General features: G+C 50.6%; 1 protein-coding gene across 3 annotated transcripts in view; it reads right to left on the reverse strand.

Annotated features, from left to right (window-relative positions):
- The window catches only part of DOCK4 (dedicator of cytokinesis 4), a 481,793-nt gene that overhangs the window by 2,736 nt on the left and 461,256 nt on the right, over positions 1-17,801 (reverse strand). For 2 of the 3 annotated variants that reach the window (XM_075558567.1, XM_075558566.1), the window contains exons 43-51: positions 17,446-17,529; positions 13,799-13,918; positions 13,323-13,444; positions 12,819-12,939; positions 11,377-11,458; positions 11,112-11,221; positions 8,933-9,005; positions 7,109-7,222; positions 3,298-3,359 (exon numbers count right to left, since the gene is read on the reverse strand). In XM_075558567.1, coding sequence (XP_075414682.1) covers positions 3,298-3,359; positions 7,109-7,222; positions 8,933-9,005; positions 11,112-11,221; positions 11,377-11,458; positions 12,819-12,939; positions 13,323-13,444; positions 13,799-13,918; positions 17,446-17,529 — 888 coding nt within the window. The remainder of the gene's footprint in view (positions 1-3,297; positions 3,360-7,108; positions 7,223-8,932; positions 9,006-11,111; positions 11,222-11,376; positions 11,459-12,818; positions 12,940-13,322; positions 13,445-13,798; positions 13,919-17,445; positions 17,530-17,801) is intronic. The other variant, XM_075558568.1, reaches the window with a different exon arrangement.

Here is a 17,801-nt window from a genome sequence, read left to right on the forward strand (position 1 = left end):
GTACACAGGCCAGGGTCGGGCTTCCCTGCCAGGTGGGCTCAGAGCCCTAGACTCCAACCCCCTCAGCACAGGAGGAGAGGGCAGTAGGGGTGCAGATCATTAGTCCTGGAGTTTGGAAGGTGGTGGACTTAGTGCCATTGCTCTGTTCTGGAACTGGTTTCTTGAGCAGGCAAGGCCCTCTTCCGCCAGAGGCTCAGGAGGAGGTCTTGGGGAAGACACCCTTCAGGTCCTGCCCCAGCTCCAGACTCCTGACCTGAAGATGCCCGTGGGTGACCTCAGGCTGTACCTGGAGATGGAACCTAGTCCACCTGCACAGCCTTTTAACAAAACCCCAACTGGTGGCTCCTCTTTATTTTTAATAGGAAGAATGCTCATTCACCTCTACATTTCTGGCATTTCCTAAAGTTCTAGCACGAATGCTCACGTATACCCTGGATGGGTTCGGTCTTGTGGAACTGTGCTCGGGATGTCCCCAGGGGCAGGGGCATGGACTTTCCACTTTGCCACAGTCCCCACTCCTCCACATTGTGTTCCACCCACCCTGTAGCCTCCACTTATTGTGTTAGCTCACTGCTGCACCCAGAATCTGGAGTGGCTACTTCCCCAATGGGGGAGGCAAGCACTCTGAGTCCTAGGAGACGCTCTGTGAAAGGAGAGTCAGTGTCAGGTTGCCCGTGACTTACGTCATAGGTATCCTCAGAGCACAGGCACATGTGAAAGTCTTCCTACGTGGCCAGTCAAGAAACTGGGATAACTCTGCTTGGTGCAGTGCTTCTGAGACTTAAACGGGATCAGAGGACCACTTCTGTACTTATCCATTAATGGCCTCAAAGATGAATGTCACTTTGAAAAATAAAAAGACTGCCCCATATGGACACAAGTCCTGTCCTCTAGCAGTAGCCTAGAATAATGCCAGTCCAACTAAGAGTGCTCCTTAAAGGTAAGGTTGGTGAGACGTCCCTCCTTCGGCACTGTTGTCAGGCCAGGCCAGTCCGTGAGGATGCCACGCGTGAAGTGGAGGGGCAGTGGAAAAGAAGGCCTTCAAGGAGCTAGATGGACAGGTGGTTGCCACCAGGGGCTCAGGCGCAGGACAGTTGGGAGGCCGCGCGGGACTGGGCAGTGCTTCCTTCTGTCGTGCGTAAGGTTGCTATGGGCTTGAACTGACTTGCCAGCACCTACCAACCACAACAATCACTAAGACAGGTAAACTCACTGCTGTCTCTGTCCGAAATTAGACCCCCAAACATTCCAAATAGGGCGGGCCAGCTCATTCTCAGTGGGGTTAGCTCTGGCGTCTCATTGCCAGAAAACACCGAGCTCTATCAGTTAAAAGTTGCAAACTGCATTCCAAGTGTGGCGAAACGAGTAGCTTGGGAGCAGTGGGCCCTCTACTGTGGTAACATAGGCATTACAGCACAAATATTCCTCCTGTTCTCTTTCTCCAAAGCCTTTCCATAAGGATGTAGATCGCCCTAAGGCTTTGTAGGGTCAGTGAAATTATCTGCACATTTGCTGACATAGGCTACACCACCTGAAGCTGCCCGGAAAGACGAGAGTAATACCATTTTGGCCTCAGCCTTTGGAGTAGCGCCAAAGACATCACTCGTTACGTCATTCCTTTTTTGGGTCCCTGCCAGTCATCACCTCTCTCCTGGATTAGAGGACCCCGGGGTGGGGGAGGGGTGGGAGGTGGATAGATACTTAAACACGTTCATCCCTTAGGCTAATTGCATGGTGAAGGATTAATGTCTAATAAGTCATCTTGTCGTCTTACGATTCTACCAAATCAAGCTGAAGAGCATCGACGTTGCCGTAAAGGGGGGGGGGGGGGCTGCTGCCTCCCTGCGCGTCACACATCCCGCTGACAGGCTGCCGCGGGTTCCTGAGCAAGTGCTCTGCGATTGGGGGCTGCAGCCATGATGAAGGGCTGCCCTGCCAGCACACCACCCCAGCACACCACCCGTGCTCTCCCAGGCAAATTCCGCAGCAGGAATTTGGGGAATGCAATGGAAGCATGCTCCTTGGTGCCTTTCTCTCCCACATTTGCACTTTCTCTCAGGCATCCGTGTTAGTTATGTTATGGATTCTAATTTCTAGGAGCCCTACATTGGACATGCCCTCTGGAATGAGCAGTCCCTGGAGAAGGGCATCAGGCTTGGTAGAGGGGCCGCGAGAACGAGGAAGACCCTCGACACGAGCTGGATGGACACAGTGTCAGGAGGGTGTAGTACCCAGCATTGGTGAGTGCTGCTGGGCATAGAGTCGCTATGCGTTAGAACTGACGTGGCAGCCACACATGAACTGCCCTACAGCGTTTACTACTGTGATCACCCGGCCTTCTCTCCTGGGGCACCGCTGGGAGCTTTGAATCGTGACGCTGTCAGCTAGCAGCCGAACGCCCTTGCCCAGGGTTCCTCAGATCGACCGCACCACAGCCTGACCCTGTTTCCCCCCTCTCACATGAAAGAGAAATGCCTCAGGAAAGAGCCCAGAGCATGTAGATCACGGGTCACACAGACACAACCTCATTCTCTCAACACTCACTTCCCCCTGCTACTGGCCTCTGCAGCCACTCTCCAAAGACCTCCTTCTCATCAGTACAGACCAGTCTTGCAGCTCTCTAATCCAATGTAGATAAAGACCAAATCATATTCTTTACCTTCATAAGAGATTCGTATGTTTACAGATATGAAACAGCCCCTGTCTCCACATGAGATTCAAATGTCTGACCATGAAGTCTTTCTAGTTTCTTCCCGAGAAGTTTGTTTTTGTTCACCTTCCTAGCTTGCTTTGCATGCACTGCAAATGTGAATAGGGTCCTGGGCTCAAACTTTCAGAGACAGCAAGAAAGTTGGATTGGGCCTTGTCAAAACGCAGCTAATGATCAAGGCCAAAGGCACAGAGGAGTATTTGGAAAGTCTTAACTCTTCACACTTTTAAATCCAAGTGCTTTTTCCCTCGTTTTAAAAAGACCAGGCTACAAGTGTGTCAGGGAGCCTGCTGGGTCCACATTTAAGTTCCAGTTCAGTCAAGGCGGAGACTCAGCCTTGTACATCCCCAGCTCCCCCATCTTGAGGATGAGGTTCATCATCTGAAACCAAAGGACTGCAGCCCTAGGGGGTGTTCCCCTTAAAGGAAGAGAGCCTGTGCTAACTTCGTACCGCCCCCCATCCATCCCTTCTTTGTATGTGTTGTGCGGTGTAAATGCCAGCACTGCCTGATGAACCAGGATGGGTCTCAGGGAAATAGCAACCAGAGCCAGGCTCTTGGCTCCATCTCCAGCACAAGGACCTGTACCTTCAATGGAGAGCGTCCGGCAGGCGAGGGAGAAACTGGCGTCGTGTGTCTTGCTGGTGAAGCTGCAAATAGAGAGAGGGAGGTGTCAAAGGGATCAGGTATCAGACATCAAGAAACAAAAAATGAAATCATTGTGAATGAGGTGAAGTATAGATTGGGGACCCAAGACCCGTTTGTAGGCAACTGGACAAGCCCTTACAGAAGGGACGCAGGGAGGAGACGAGCCAGTCAGGGTGCAGGGTCACAATGATGAAACATACAACTTTCTTCTAGTTCCTAAATGCTTCCAAACCCCCACCCCCACCCCCCACTATCATGATCCCAGTTCTACCTTACAAATCTGGCTAGATCAGAGGATGTACACTGGTACAGATAGAAAGTGGAAACACAGGGAATCCAGGACAGATGATCCCTTCAGGACCAGTGGTGAGAGTGGCGATACCAGAAGGGTGGGGTAGAAAGGGGGAATTAATTACAAGGGTCTACATATAACCTCCTCCCTGGGGGATGGACAACAGAAAAGTAGGTGAAGTGAGACATTGGACAGTGTAAGATATGACAAAATAATAATAATTTATAAATTATCAAGGGTTCATGAGGGAGAGGAGAACGGGGAGGGAGGGAAAAATGAGGAGCTGATACCAAGGGCTCAAGCAGAAAGCAAATGTTTTGAGAATGATGATGATAATAAATGAACAAATGTGCTTGACACATGGATGGATGTCTGGATTGTGATAAGAGTTGTACGAGCCCCCAATAAAATGATTAAAACAACAACAAAAACCAGATGGCTGATTGTCTGAAAATCCAGAGAAAAGGCCCGAGAGGTGAGAGTTGGGGAGAAACTACATGCTGGGAATTCAAACCAGCTTCATTGAGAAGGGCAGCGTTGCACAAGCTCGGGACAATCGGCAGAGCGTGATCACTGCGGACAGAACGTGTTATAACCACCTCTATACCAGCCCCTTCTCCACTGCTTGGGCTACAGGAGTGAGGTAGCAGGAAAATAGACGTGCATGAAAGAAGCAGCTGTTGATGTAGCCTGAGCCGCAGCAGGAAGGCCAAGGTCATCTAGGCAGCTCTGAAGAAGCCCATGGGGCTAGACCTCATCTCTCTCCCCGTGACATGCCCAAGTTTCCTGCAACCACTCCCACCCCCCACCATGGCCATGCCCATCAAAGGGCAAGTAGGTCGCCATTTTTCCCTCCGAGGGCCGTCCTCACAGCCTCCATGGTACTCTCTGCAGTCCATCCCCACGCCCCAGGAGGGCTTTCTCTCTTGTTCCTCCTACAGGGCTTCCAGACCCCACCAGGGAAACAGCAAGTGGGATCACAGCATTCGCCCGGTGTGTTCCTGTGGATCAAACCCCGCGAGACCTCAGCAGCCAACACCAGCACTCAGACACTGCCGGGCACAGCCAGGAGGGTAGTGCCACTTAGAGAGGGAATGGCTGCCATTGGCCAGGTTGTCACCGGGGAGGTTTGGAAATAGAAAGAAAATGAAAGAAAGGCGGAAGGGAAGCCAGACAGACAGATGCCACCACTGTGACCACCGACAAGGACATGTAGATGGACAATGAAAGCAATCAGTGCAGAAGGGACAGCAGCCTTGGCCGAAGTTAGCTTGGGAGATGGAAGGTCAGCTGTGTGCTCTGCGCCCCCGGGGACCCAGGAGAGTGGTCTGTGGTGGCACTGTGTGCCCATCATCTTGCATGCTCAGGGGTGCTGAGAGTGCCTGTCGGGTGTTGATGGCAGCGCTACCTGTTCCCGCCCGAGAGGTCCACGGAGCACATCCTGGCTGCTCCCTGGATGCTGGTCATCGCCAGGGTGCAAGTCAAGGCTGTCTGTACCCTGGCCCTCTTCCTCGACTCAAGCAGCCTCTGACAGCTCCGCGGTGGCCACACCGCAGGGTGGACATTTCTCTGGGTGGGTGTCTCCCCACAGAGATCTACCTGTCTTCTCTCGCCAGGCTTGTCTCCACACCGGAACGCGCTCAGGAACCTAACTGCCTATGGCCCTTGAGTCTATTTTGACTCGAGGTGTTTAAAAAAACAAAAAGCCAAACTCACTGCCAGTGAGTTCATGCCAACTCACAGGGGCCCTCCAGGGCAGGGTAGCATTGTCCCCTGGGAGTTTTTGGAGATTGTAACTCTAAATGGGAATAGACGGTCCCCTTTTCTCCCTGTGAACAGGCTGGTGGTTCTGAACTACTGATCTTTTGGTTGGCAGCCCAACACATAACCCCTGCCTCCAGGGCTCCTCTGTCTCTGGCTTTAATCTTTATGAAAGGAGATAACCAGGGCTTTCTTCTGCAGTGCTGCTGGATGGCTCAAGATTATAGGGGAGCACAAACCCTCGGTACTACCCAGAGACCTTACCATGAATACTACTGTGCTGTAAAAACTGTTTGCCTAGTCCCCAATTTTAGACATATAACCAGGTCCAGAAGGAGAGCGGGGTGCTTGGCATGAATGAAATAAGAGTTACTTGACTAAGGGCTCTTAGAGCCTTCCTGGTCTCATCAAACCCCAAACCAACCGCACTGCCACCGAGTCGCTGCTGACTCATTGCGCCTCCACAGGACAGGGCAGAACTTCCCTTGTGGGTTTCCAAGACTGGAACTCTTTACAGCCTCGTCATTCCCCTGCCCTTGCTCATAGCTAATATCAATCATCAATCAACCTCAACGGTATTTCTTGTTCTGACCAAAGACCCTAGCATTCTGTGCAACAATGACTGGTGGATTTTAGCTTTAGCAAGTCAGGGGCAAATCCGAGAGCAGCATCGTGTGTTTTTCAAAGGGAGGAGCCAGCCTTTCTCCTCTCCTGTACAACTAAGTTAAGAGGGCACGGAGCCAGCAGTCGGCTAACGGCACAAAAATGATTGCCCGGGAATCGCGGGAGGCTTGTCCCAGGCTTCCTTCCAGTGCTATCTGTACAGCTTCACACGTACTCTGGACCCAGCGGACCGCCACAGGCGCTCCCTGCCACCAGAGTGGGGCATCAGTAAGGTAGGAGGGCAGGCTCCTCTTAAAATGACCCCACAGGTAGGCCCACCAAGCAAATGACTTAGTGCTTGGCAAAGAGGCAAAGAGGTCATTGCTATAAACTCGCCAAGGAAGTACTTTTCAGAACAACGTTCAGTGGGTCTCAATCTGGTGAGCAGAGACATAACCTGGGAGGCTTGGAGAAAATAAAGATCTGTGGCCCAGCAGGAGAAATGTTTTCCAAAACTCTGCATCACTAGGTCGACAACAGGCCTGGTAGTCCGGCATCCCAGGCAAACTGACCCTCTTCAGAACGCAAAGTTCCACTAACCAACAGATGAAGGATTCCTATGGGTGCGAGGCGGCTGCTTCCCACAGGCCTATCAAAATGTTAGGAGCTGGTTCCTACTCAGGGATCACTGGAGACCTTGGCGTCAGTCCTGAGTATGGTTGAAGCAGGTGGCTGAGTTAGCGGAAGCAGAATGAGGAGATGCTGAAGCGCAGGGTGGAACGGATTAGTGCATCGCCAGGTGAGGCGCGCCCTCAAAATCTGAGGATGGTGTGGCCGGAGGGAACAATCCTGCAGTCTGTCTGGGCTGGATTTGTGGTTTGTGTTAGAGAACAAGGACCACTGCTTGACCCCGGAGCCCACTCTTATTAACGACGTTAATAAGAGCAGTCTGAAGAAGGAGGGGAACACGGTGGACCAGCTGGGCAGCTACTAAGGTGTTTATCTCAGACACCGAAGGCCTACCTTTTTGGAGGAATTCAGGACAAGCTGGAGGACCCAATAGAAAGTATTGTTATAAAAGCTTCAAATACCCACCAGTCAGTGTGGGTCTTGGAGGGACAGGGGGAGAGAGAAGCTTCCCACTATCCGACATGGTCTTGGCTTCCTTCCCACTGTCCAGGCTCCAGCTGCTAGGGGTGGGGTTCACAGCTGGAAGGGAATAACACAGCTGAGAGCTTGTCTTGGGAGAAACTTGGAATCATCCGGAATATTGGTGGAGGAATCAGCTGGATTCTAGAAACCGCCTGCATCCTCAAACCTGTATTTACTAGGCCAGCTAACGGTTAGAGTTGACTTTTAATTGGGTGGATAGCACGTCCCTCGCCCCCCCTCCAGCTGCCATAAGAACCACCAATCTGCGCCAGAGTGCAGAAACTTGTGAATGACAAATGCCATCAGCGGCTGGATAACAGATGGGGGACGTAGGCACTAGACTATTTTAAACGCTGTTTTTCCAGTGGAAGTGTCTGGACACGTGACATCCAGAAGGGGAGAAGGCAAGGGCATGCTAATCCAGGAACTCTGGGCAGACAGGCAGGAAAGAACCAGGGGCCACAGCCCCCTGTGGACCAGCCTTTGGAGCAAAGGAAGGACCCTTCTTCCTGAACTCTATGAATGCTGCTGAAGAATGTACCCAAATAATTAGGGACACTGAGAGTACGACTGTGCTCTTGTTCTGGTCACCTGCCGGCTCCTTGTTTCATTAAGACAGAGAAATATGGAGTCTTCTTGTTAGGAACCCGTCCACAAGGTTATAAATAGCCTCCGGGCAAGGAGGTTTGCGAAAAGCCAGTCTCCTCGTGGATCAGAAGTGCGCTTCCTATGCGGACACTGCCATCCGGTGGACAGCGCTGGCATTTCAACAGAGATGACAGGAAAGTCTGAAAATCCTTCCTGCCCACCCCCAGCCCCTTCCTTTCTTCCTTTAGAATTGTGCTTGTATTGGGTAGGAAGGGGTGGGGCGCTTACCACATTGCTAAACTCGATAGCCAAAGATCAATATTTGACTTGTAACCTCTGAACAACTTGCGTTTTGAAATAAGTTTGACTAAGGTCTCTCCCTCATTGTGTACCCGATGACAGTGCAGTCTAGTCCTTACAGTGGGCAATTAAAGTGCATTTGACCGGGGCAGTTCATTAGTGGCCTTTGATACACGGGGCCCTCTAGTTGGACGCCTGACCAGAGAGAAGCAAGTGGGGACTTGTACCTCTTCCTCTCCCCTCCACTGACACCCCCTCCCACTAATTGGGCAAGTCACATTTAATTTGTTTTCCTCCTCTGTGTTTTGCAAACGGATGCTAATAGGCTCTTTACTGCCACGAACGTGTTTTTGTCCTGTTTGTCGTTCCCTCTTTTTCCTCCTGACCTTGAGGCAGGGCCCACTCCATTATGCACTGGATTGCTATCGCTAAATGGTGTCTAATTGCACAGCGCAGGATCTGAGTCACTACAAACACAACAGATGAGCTGGCAGAAGGGGCTTTGTAAAGGAGACAAAGGAAAGGGCCAGGAAATCAATCTGCAAAGTGGCTATTTCCCTTGTGTCCAACAAGGAGCCTAATTGGCAACTTCCTCTCAGGAAGAGCTGGGGAATTGCCTCAGTGACAGACCACACCTCCCCCAAAGCTTCTAACATGCCTACAAGGGGGTGGGGGTGGGAGGGCTTCAGAATAATGGGTGGATGGTTAACCACTGTTGTCCTTCCATTAATCTCCTAAAGAGCTAACTAGTCCTGGGTCATTAAAGCGTTCCGGAAACTACCTTCCACAGGGACATACAGATGACTGGAGGAAATGAGGACAGAACAAACCCTAACACATCTAAGGATGGACAGACGGTGGGGCTGGCTTCACACCTACCTTTCTCAGGTGCACAGAGATTAGGGTCGCTGCGTGGCAAGGCCCCGTCTCCACTGTGGTTAAACAGCAGCCTCTGGAAAAGGCGTAAGAGAATTTTGAGATGCCAGAGGCTGGCATGAGACCTTTAGGAAATCAAATGACTCACTCAAGACTGAAGTTTTCTGTTCAAGATAATTTTTAGACAGTATGATGAACCTAGAACAAAGCCGGAAGTTTGGCAAGCCCCAAGAGCAACTCTGCTTAAAAAGTTTGCATTTGATTTCCAATGTACATTGTAAATTAATTTTCAGGATAACATGTAGGGGAAAATTGTACATAATAGCTATGGCAGAGCACTCTATTATAAATAACATGCTACACTGGCAATGTAAAATGCAAGTTAGAATTAAAAGAGAAAAAATTGCTCAAAAATCTCTAAAGAACGCACTTCAATCCCTCTAAATGAGGCCACAATATATGAAACTGCTGATATTCTTCAATTGCTCATCTGCAAAGATGCCCATTTTACATGGTTCTTCTTAATGCATTGCAAGAAAAAGTACTGCGTCACGTCCTTCAGGGGGAAGGCAGCTATGCATATTTATTAAAATCGGGCACCATACACTCTGCTTCAAATTTTACCCCAAGCAGATCACTCAGGGGGTTAATCGGAAAGGCTGTCGCAGTCCCGCAGCTTGGCAACGCGCTTTCCCGGAACAGCACATAGGGACAGCCCTGTGAAATCCCTTACAGCGCCAAGTGACCAGGAGAAATAAAAATGGTTAGCTGGATCGGCCAAACACACTCAGATATCATGTGCGCAAGCCATCCGAGCAGCCCAGATGAGGTGTCCTGGGACGTGCAGGGAAATCACACCATCAGCAAAGATAAAACAATCATGCCAGATCCCACCCGCATGCATCCGTTTCCAGATGCCGAGACAGACTTTTGCCAGGTTGGCGGAAAGAACTCAGGAAATTAGCTGGAGTCTGCACAGCTATTTTTCTCCACTCCGATTTGTCCCCAAAGGGGGCTTTAAAACCGAGAGCTGCACATGAATCGTCAAGCGGGAAACCAAAGTCCTTGAAGTGACCCTCGGTCCATGTCTGTGGGCATGCGATCACTCAGCCCGAGTCAGGGACCACTTCAAAACCACGAGGGCTGGAGAGGGAGGGACTGCCTCACTCCTGCACACGGGAGAGGAGAGTTCAAGGACTCAATGCTGCCACTGCCCGCCTCAAGGACAATGGCCAAGGGCACCCAAGGGCACCCAGAGATCACTCTGCACTCCTGGCTCATTCCGGAGGAAACCACTGCCTTGCGCTCTCCACCAGGGGGGGTCTCCCTCAGGAGGAACCTGCCCAGGATTTCTGCTGCATACACCCACAAGTATCAGCACACTCACCCAACTGCCCGGCCCAATGTTTATGTCCACTTGCTGCTGAGTCTAATCCAGCCTTTCAGTTAAGGCCCCAGTGCTTACCCATCAGTGTCCCCCAAAGACGCCCAGTGTTTAAGTAAACAAACCAAACCGCAGTCGATGCCCATGAGTCAGTTCCGACTCAGCGGTCTGATGGGACAGAGTGGGAGTGCCCTTTAGAATTCCTGAGGCTGTAAATCGTTAGGGGAATAGCAAGCCCCATGTTTCTCTCTTGGAGGGGCTGATCGATTAAAACTTCTGACCTCAGGGCTAGCAGTTCAATGCATAACCCACTACGCCACCCGGGCTCCTTAATGTTTAAGGAGCAGCACTGAACTGCGGGTGGCCTGGTGACATGTGGGGAAGTAACTCCGCTGCTAAGTCAAGGTGATGGGACAGGAGAAAGCTGTGGCCGTCTGCTTCCGTACAGATCACAGCGTCGGATCGCTGACGGCAGTGCTGCTCTGCCCTAAGGGTGGCTAGGAGGCCGAAGTCACTCAAGGGCCACATGAATGAAAGGGAAGCCCCTTTCCCATTGCCCCTCACTCGACGGCTCGGGCTGGGAACCCAGATGTCCCTACCAGGATCACACTTGGCTCAGAGAGTCCTGAAGATGAACAGAGGGCACACACGTGCAGGCTCTGCGCCCAGCTGGATGTGTTTTCTAGCGCCATCCCTCTGGTTGCTCCGGCAGAGGACATGTGTTTCTGCAGAGGTATGATGTTTGCAGTCCCGGGCCCTGGCCTGTGTCCTGGGTTCTCCACCCTGCGTGCGAGTTACCTGAGAAGGCTCCACAGCTGTCGGGTAGATGGCACTGCACGGTCTCTCTCTGGGTGACAAGCAAGCGTTTTCTCTGGAATGTTTGTGTTTGTCCGACAACAAAGGTGACGCTGGAAAGAGGAGGAAAAGATGCACCCTCAGTGTGGCGGTGGCGCTGGGCCTGTTGGGGAGGCCGGAGAACGGTGGGGAAAGCAGGGTGTGGCTTAAGACGCAGATGCCGGGACCCCCTGGGACTGCACCCTGCTCTGGGTTCCCTGGCACTGACCTCTGGCACTCGATGGAGCAGAACTTGTCACATTGGGCGAAGCCGAGTGAGTAGAACTCAAACTTGAGGTAGATGGGCTTGGCTGGAACGGCAAGGGGAAGTGTTATTCTACGTGGCGAACAGGCTTTGGATACCAGGAGCATGGCGGAAACAAAACAGCCACCTTTTTTTTTAAGCCCCCGGATTAAAAGGTCTAAGAAGCAATTCGAAAGAACGGGAAACACATCACGAACTCAGCCTGATTGATAGAGTGGCCTGTCAGGATTAGCAGGAGCTTGAGAATTTGAAGACTGCTGAAGGTGGGCCTCCGCAGGACCCCACTAAGCAGTGATCAGCGACGCACTCCCAGGCTGAGGGTGGGCACAGGGACCCCAGCCCAGGGCACATCGATAACCGAGTATTCCCACAAGGCACTCAATGTGCCTCGTCCTTAGTTCCCGGCAGATGGTTCTAACGTTCCCTTCGCAATAACAGTGGGCCCCTGCTCCAAAAAGAGTTGCAAGGGGAAAAAAAGGTCCGTTAGCCTTTCTGAATTCTCATGGACACCCTATGAGCAGTGTCTCAATAAACATTTTTTGGTTGTAGTGACAAGAGTCACACTGGCTCTAAAAGCCTGAAAAATTCAATATAAAAAAAGAAAAAAATTCAATATATACATATATAAAAAGCCCCAAACCAAACTCCCCGCCACAGAGTCAATTTTGAGTCACGGCAACCCTCAAGGACCATGGGAGGACTGCCCTCTGGGCGTCTTTGCGGAGTAGAAAGCCCCCTCTTTCTCCCACAGAGCAGCTGGTGTTTCGGAACTGCTGACCTTGCGGTTGGCAGTCCAATGCATAACCACTCGCTATGCCATTGGGCTCCTTTTCACATACATATCGCATATGTTTATAAGGCAACTTTTTATTTTGGAAACTTTCCAATATATACTCTTAAGTAGACAGAATTGGATAATGAACCCTCAAGCCTCGTCTTCTTAGAAGACACATCCCCAAAAAGAAACATGCAAAAGCCAAACTCTCTGCCACTGAGGCGATTCCAACCCATGGCAACCCTGTAGATCAGGGTGGAACTGCCCCTGTGGGTTCCCGAGACTGGAACGCCTCTTTCTCCTGTTTAGGTGGGTGGTGGGTGGCAACCATGCCAAACCAAGGGTCCTGGGCGGGAGGCACCAAACCAGAGTTAGGTCTCAGAGCCAACGGCCGGCACAGCCTGCTGGGCGTCTCCACTGCTTGGTTAGGTCTTCTCAATGCCGATGGGGCACCTCTGAGAGAAGTTTAACTCTGGACCCCCGAGGCCCACACAGTAACACGACTGCATGAACGGTTGTCTTAAGTCCTGCCCTGGTGTCTGCTCATGAGCACGGCAGACTGAACCAGAACGCTCGTGACATTGAGACAGAAAAGGAATAAGCGCGACTAGACAAAAAGCTAAGAAAGTACCTGCATGTTAAAGACTTCATCAGAGCTTTCTGATTGCCCTGTAATATTGCTTACTTCAGCAGAAGCTTGGGAGGAGAGTGAGGAGGAGGAATACCGGTTGATGGCTGGGTAACTTAATGGGCTGTTTGGGGGAAAAAACAAACAAGAGACAAAAAATAAAGGACATTAACTCAGTTTCCACATTGTTCTTCATCACCATGCTGGCATGGTGTCAAACTGGAGAGGGGGGGACAGAAAAACAAAAAAACAACAACAATCTCTCTCTCTATCTGTACATTCCACTTTGTCGTCTCTCATTTGCCTCAAAAGAAGCAAACATTTGAGTTGATGTATTTCTCATGCTGTTGCTGTTTTAACCGTGCCAGATGCCTGCCGCTGCCTCGCGGGTTAATTATTTCATTACGAGCTAGCACATCTGACAAAGTGAGCCATCAAGGACGAGCGAAGCGGTCCAGATCACCTTGAGGAGATGCCAGGTTATAAAACGCTTCAGATGCGACTTACCTGCGCCGAGGAATTACCCTGGTGCCATCTGGGCTCATTGAAGCAGGTGCCGAGTTCCGACACACGCGAGGGCTCCCATTAGGAAAATGGACCGGGCTGGCTTGAAGACAAGCAGAGAACTCCTAAAGGCACGGCAAAGAAAAGATTCTACGGTAGAAACCATGTGGCCCCCAAATGGGGATACCGTGAGAGATACTCTACTACTCTGGAGACACGAACACCTTGTATAAAGAATCAGTGAAGGTATGTTTCAGTCTTATGAAGCCTCCCCTCGTGGGCATTTTGTTGCTGTTGTTTCGTAAAATGGAAGCAGGGCACACAAGAAGATACAGAACGCTCCCTGGAACATGGTGCAGTTTGGCAGAAGTGCCAAGAGGTGTCACTCTTGGACCCCTCATCGGCCCTCCCACCGAGACGCAAATTGGCAGTGAGTGGTCACACCGCCCCCCCCTGGCGGACACCCAGTGTCATGGTACCTGGATCCCTAAGCTGGACTTCATGACAAAGAACTGGTCCACCAGCTTTTTGTGAAGGGGTCTCATATCTTGCGGGACAAACTTCTCGTGCACGGCCAGACCAAATTCCAGTATCTGGGCCTTGAGAAACACAAAGCGGAAAAAAACACACCGTCAGTCGGTCCCATCACTGTGCATTTTGCATGCATGATCACCAGGCCTCACGCTTCCCCTGCCCGGGGACAATGGGCCAGGGAGAGAGGCTCAGAAACTGCACCGTGGAGGGATCGGACACATGGTGGGGTCCCGCGTGAAGGCAAAGAGAGTGTGGAGGTAGCTCTCCATGCCTCCTTCCTGTGCATTTCAGCTCTGCCTTCGCCCACTCCCCTTCCCTCTTTCCTCAGGGTCTTCTATGTTTTTCTTATCCCTCACACACATTTCCAAAACCTGTCAGAGACGTAGCTAACAAATGCACAGGGAGCCGAGAACAGTTTCTTGTTTTTGCTAAAACATAGTCTTCTGGTTCACTTACTGTGCTGCACAAAAGGGGGCCGCTTCCATTCAGAAAGAAGAAAAAATCCCCACAAAGATGCTTCCTTCTGTGAGGACCCAAAGAGACCGAACTTAAACATGCCAGTGGCCTTTGTCCCACCCACCCTCCACAGGGCTTACTTCCTCTCATTTGAATAGCTGCTGCCCCTTATATTGTTGAAAGGTCCTTATGCTAATGTGGTCAAAAGAACAAACTCCATAGGCTGAAAGGAAAACCAGCCATAGGTCACTACAAGTCTTCATCTCTACAACCTGTGAAGAACAGAGATTGAAAGCTCAGGGCACAGAGGACAGCCCTGGGGATGCCCTAAAGGGACAGAACATGCCTGTCCCCAGCCAGCACATTTGCACACAGATGAAAACATCCCAAAGACGTGACAAGGGCATATTTGAAAGGTTGTGTGTCCGAGGCATGAAGGGAGAGTCTGATCTTTCTGATGACTGGCTGTATCTACAGTTTGCCAAAGACAATTCCAGGCCCCAAATCCATTTTCGGAAAGCTTCCAGTGAATTCTTTCTGGCCTTTACCCTAGGAGGCAGTTAGTCTTACCCTGAGGCAGAGTGTCTCGGAATGTGTGCTCCCTACAGCCCCCTCTCCAGCCAGGCTAAGGAGGGGCAGGCTTTTAAGAGGTAGGTATGTCTTGTATGGAGATAGGCAAACTGGTCCCAGTACGGGGCGTGCTTAGTTAGGTCAGTCTGGTCCTGACGGGCTCTGCCAGAGAGCCTTGAACCAATCAGCCCTTCTATCTAACAATGCATGTGTCCCAGTCTTTGCTGGTCCTGTGACTGCTCCAGGGTTGGCCCCTCCTGTCACTGTGACGTACTGATCCGCAGCCAGTCCTGGTTTTGCTATGGTTTCCTTTGCCCTCCTATGCCTTTCCTAAGGTCTGTATTTCAACAAACCTTTGGAACCCATTTTGACCTGAGCTCACGGCTTCCCTTATCCCAACGATGTGTCTGTATCTTTGTCCCTTTGAAGACTTAATGGATGTCCTCTCTAAATTATATTTAAAGTTGGGGTCTCTTTGATACCCCAAAATAGGGTGAGAGGGAGGTATGAAATGAGCCTAAGCGTAGGAGCCTCCAGTCAACTCCATGGTAAGCACTAGTTATTAGACAGTCTCCCTTTCCCCAGAACATGCTGCAGGCTGGCACTCTAAGAGGCTGACTCTCATGAGGAGAGTAGGGTTATGCCCTTGAAATTGGAGTCCCTGGGAGGTGCAAACAGTACATGCACTTGGCTGTTCACCCAGAGGTTGGAGGATTGAGACCATCTCAATCCTCAGAGAATGTTCAATGAAATCAAAACAACCACAACAAGAACACACCAGCTACCGAAAGCCCGATGGAGCCCAGCTCTACTCTGACATACTTGTTCGTTTTTGTGGCTTTGGGATCCCGGCATGTACAAGGAAGGGGAAGTGTGCTACTCCCATCAGACTACCCAGGCACCAGGGTGCTGCGCGGGCCTTCCTCATTGATCAGTATTGTCCTGCTGAGCACAACAGGCCAGGTGTTAGAGTCTCTCCTAAAGCTTTGGATGTGGGTTTGTCCAGGAAGGATGTGACCTTGGGGAAGGCATCTCTCCGCAGCCAAGGTGCTCCCTGAAGTTCTGACAGCAGGCAGTGGTCTGCCAACAGCCACACCGTCGACAGCTGGGGCAACAAATCCTCCCAGAAGGGAACATCAGTATATCTTTGTCTCCACGACAATTTCTTTTAGCTGAGCTGCTTCAGGGCAGTCCAGGGAATGAGGGTGCCCTCTTTATCCCGATGGCCTTCAAAGATGGCAAGGTCACACAGTCACTGCGGGCACAGCCTACCCAAGGATCAGAGACAGAATGTTCCCAAGGTCATGGCTCTTTCCACAAGGTTTTAGGAACAGAACTAGACAAGAGTCACTGGAAATGAAAGCCCTCAATCATGTTTTCTTGAGAGGTTTCTTGCTGCAGCAAATTGAGTTCTGAGAAAAGAATTCCATCAGAAGGACTACTGCAGACAGGCTTCTGAATGAGGCAAACCACTCCCAAGTGACAGTGCTCAGGTAAAGTACCAACGCCCCCAAATCCGGTGAGCGAGCTCCAGCTCAGAGTGCTCCTATAGCGGGGACTTGAACTGCTCCTTTATGGGAATGGGCAGCCTCTTTTTCCTGCAGAGAGGCTGCTGGGTTTGAATTGCCAATCTTAAGGTTTACAGCCCCGTCTTAACTTACTATAGCACCAAGACTCCTTAGATGAAACACAGATTAGGAAAAAAATCTACCCAGACTAAAATGCCTCCTAAGAATTAACGACCCAAATTGTTCACTTCCGGCATCTCTTTAGCCCCCGGATCACTCCGGGAACTTGGCTTATTTTCTATGACCTGGAGGGCAACCTCGAGTAATTCTCCTCTCTCTTTTTCAGGTGTTTAATTGAGTCCACTCCAGTCGACACCCTCACCCACAGCCAAGTCTCCCTCGGGATGCCAGGTTGTAGCCTGTAGAACATCAGTTATGGACTGAAACCAGAGACACCTCATGGAATTTCTAACTACAACAAACGAAAGCATGTCTTTCATCCTTTATTGTACATGCAGGCAAGGGACACGCAGGCAAGAGATGCCGCTCTTGTACCTGATGGTGCTAAATAAACCCAACTTAATAAATGATGCTTCTTTGGAGTGGAAAATGATGAGGGTGTGTGTACTTTTGCTCAGGTCATATGATTTGCAGGCTACGTTTGTAATCACAATGCTGTTTCCGAGAAAAGTCTATTGATTGTTTAGTTCCTCTTCAAGTTGTGTTTATCTTGAGTAGGTAGGCCTGAATTTACTTGAGCAGCAAGTTTTCAGCAAAATGTTGGTACCATGCCTATGATAAGCCCTGGAGGGAGAGTCCTAGGAGAACACATGAAAGGTTTAATATAAGGGGTTGTCGTGGTCTACCCACTGTTAAATACTTTGGGGCCTCAAATTGGGGAGGGGGCAGGGTTTAGAAATTAGGATCCATCGTGGTGAATCTGCAGCTTCAGTTAACTGCCCGTGTGCAAGGAGCCCATTGCAGCTCGGCTCTGGCTGAGCAAGCTGATCTTAAGAAAGGAGAGAGAGCAGGTGATGGTCAGTTTCTGCCTTCCTTACCTGTTCCAGCATCAGCTCCCGTAACCGTGCAATTTTCTCTCCATCTTCAGGGTGACTTAAGATATAGTCTTTGACAAAGAATGCCTAGCAAAAGAAAAAAGGGGTCAATCTACTTTAAGAAAGCTCTGAAGCAAGGGGAAGGCGCAGATGTTGGTTTTCCAGATCTGGAATCTCCCAAAGAAATGAAACCACCACAAAGACGGAATGATTCTTAAGAGTGGGCAGCTGGGCAGAACGGGTTCCTAAGAAAGGATTCTTCAAGGGTGGGTTCAAGATTACCTAACAGGACTTAGGTAAAGCAAACAACCAACAAATCCAAATCAACAGGCTTTATGGCATAATATCCTAAAATAAAC

Source organism: Tenrec ecaudatus, chromosome 9, assembly GCF_050624435.1.
Source record: "Tenrec ecaudatus isolate mTenEca1 chromosome 9, mTenEca1.hap1, whole genome shotgun sequence".
NCBI classification, from domain to species: domain Eukaryota; kingdom Metazoa; phylum Chordata; class Mammalia; order Afrosoricida; family Tenrecidae; genus Tenrec; species Tenrec ecaudatus.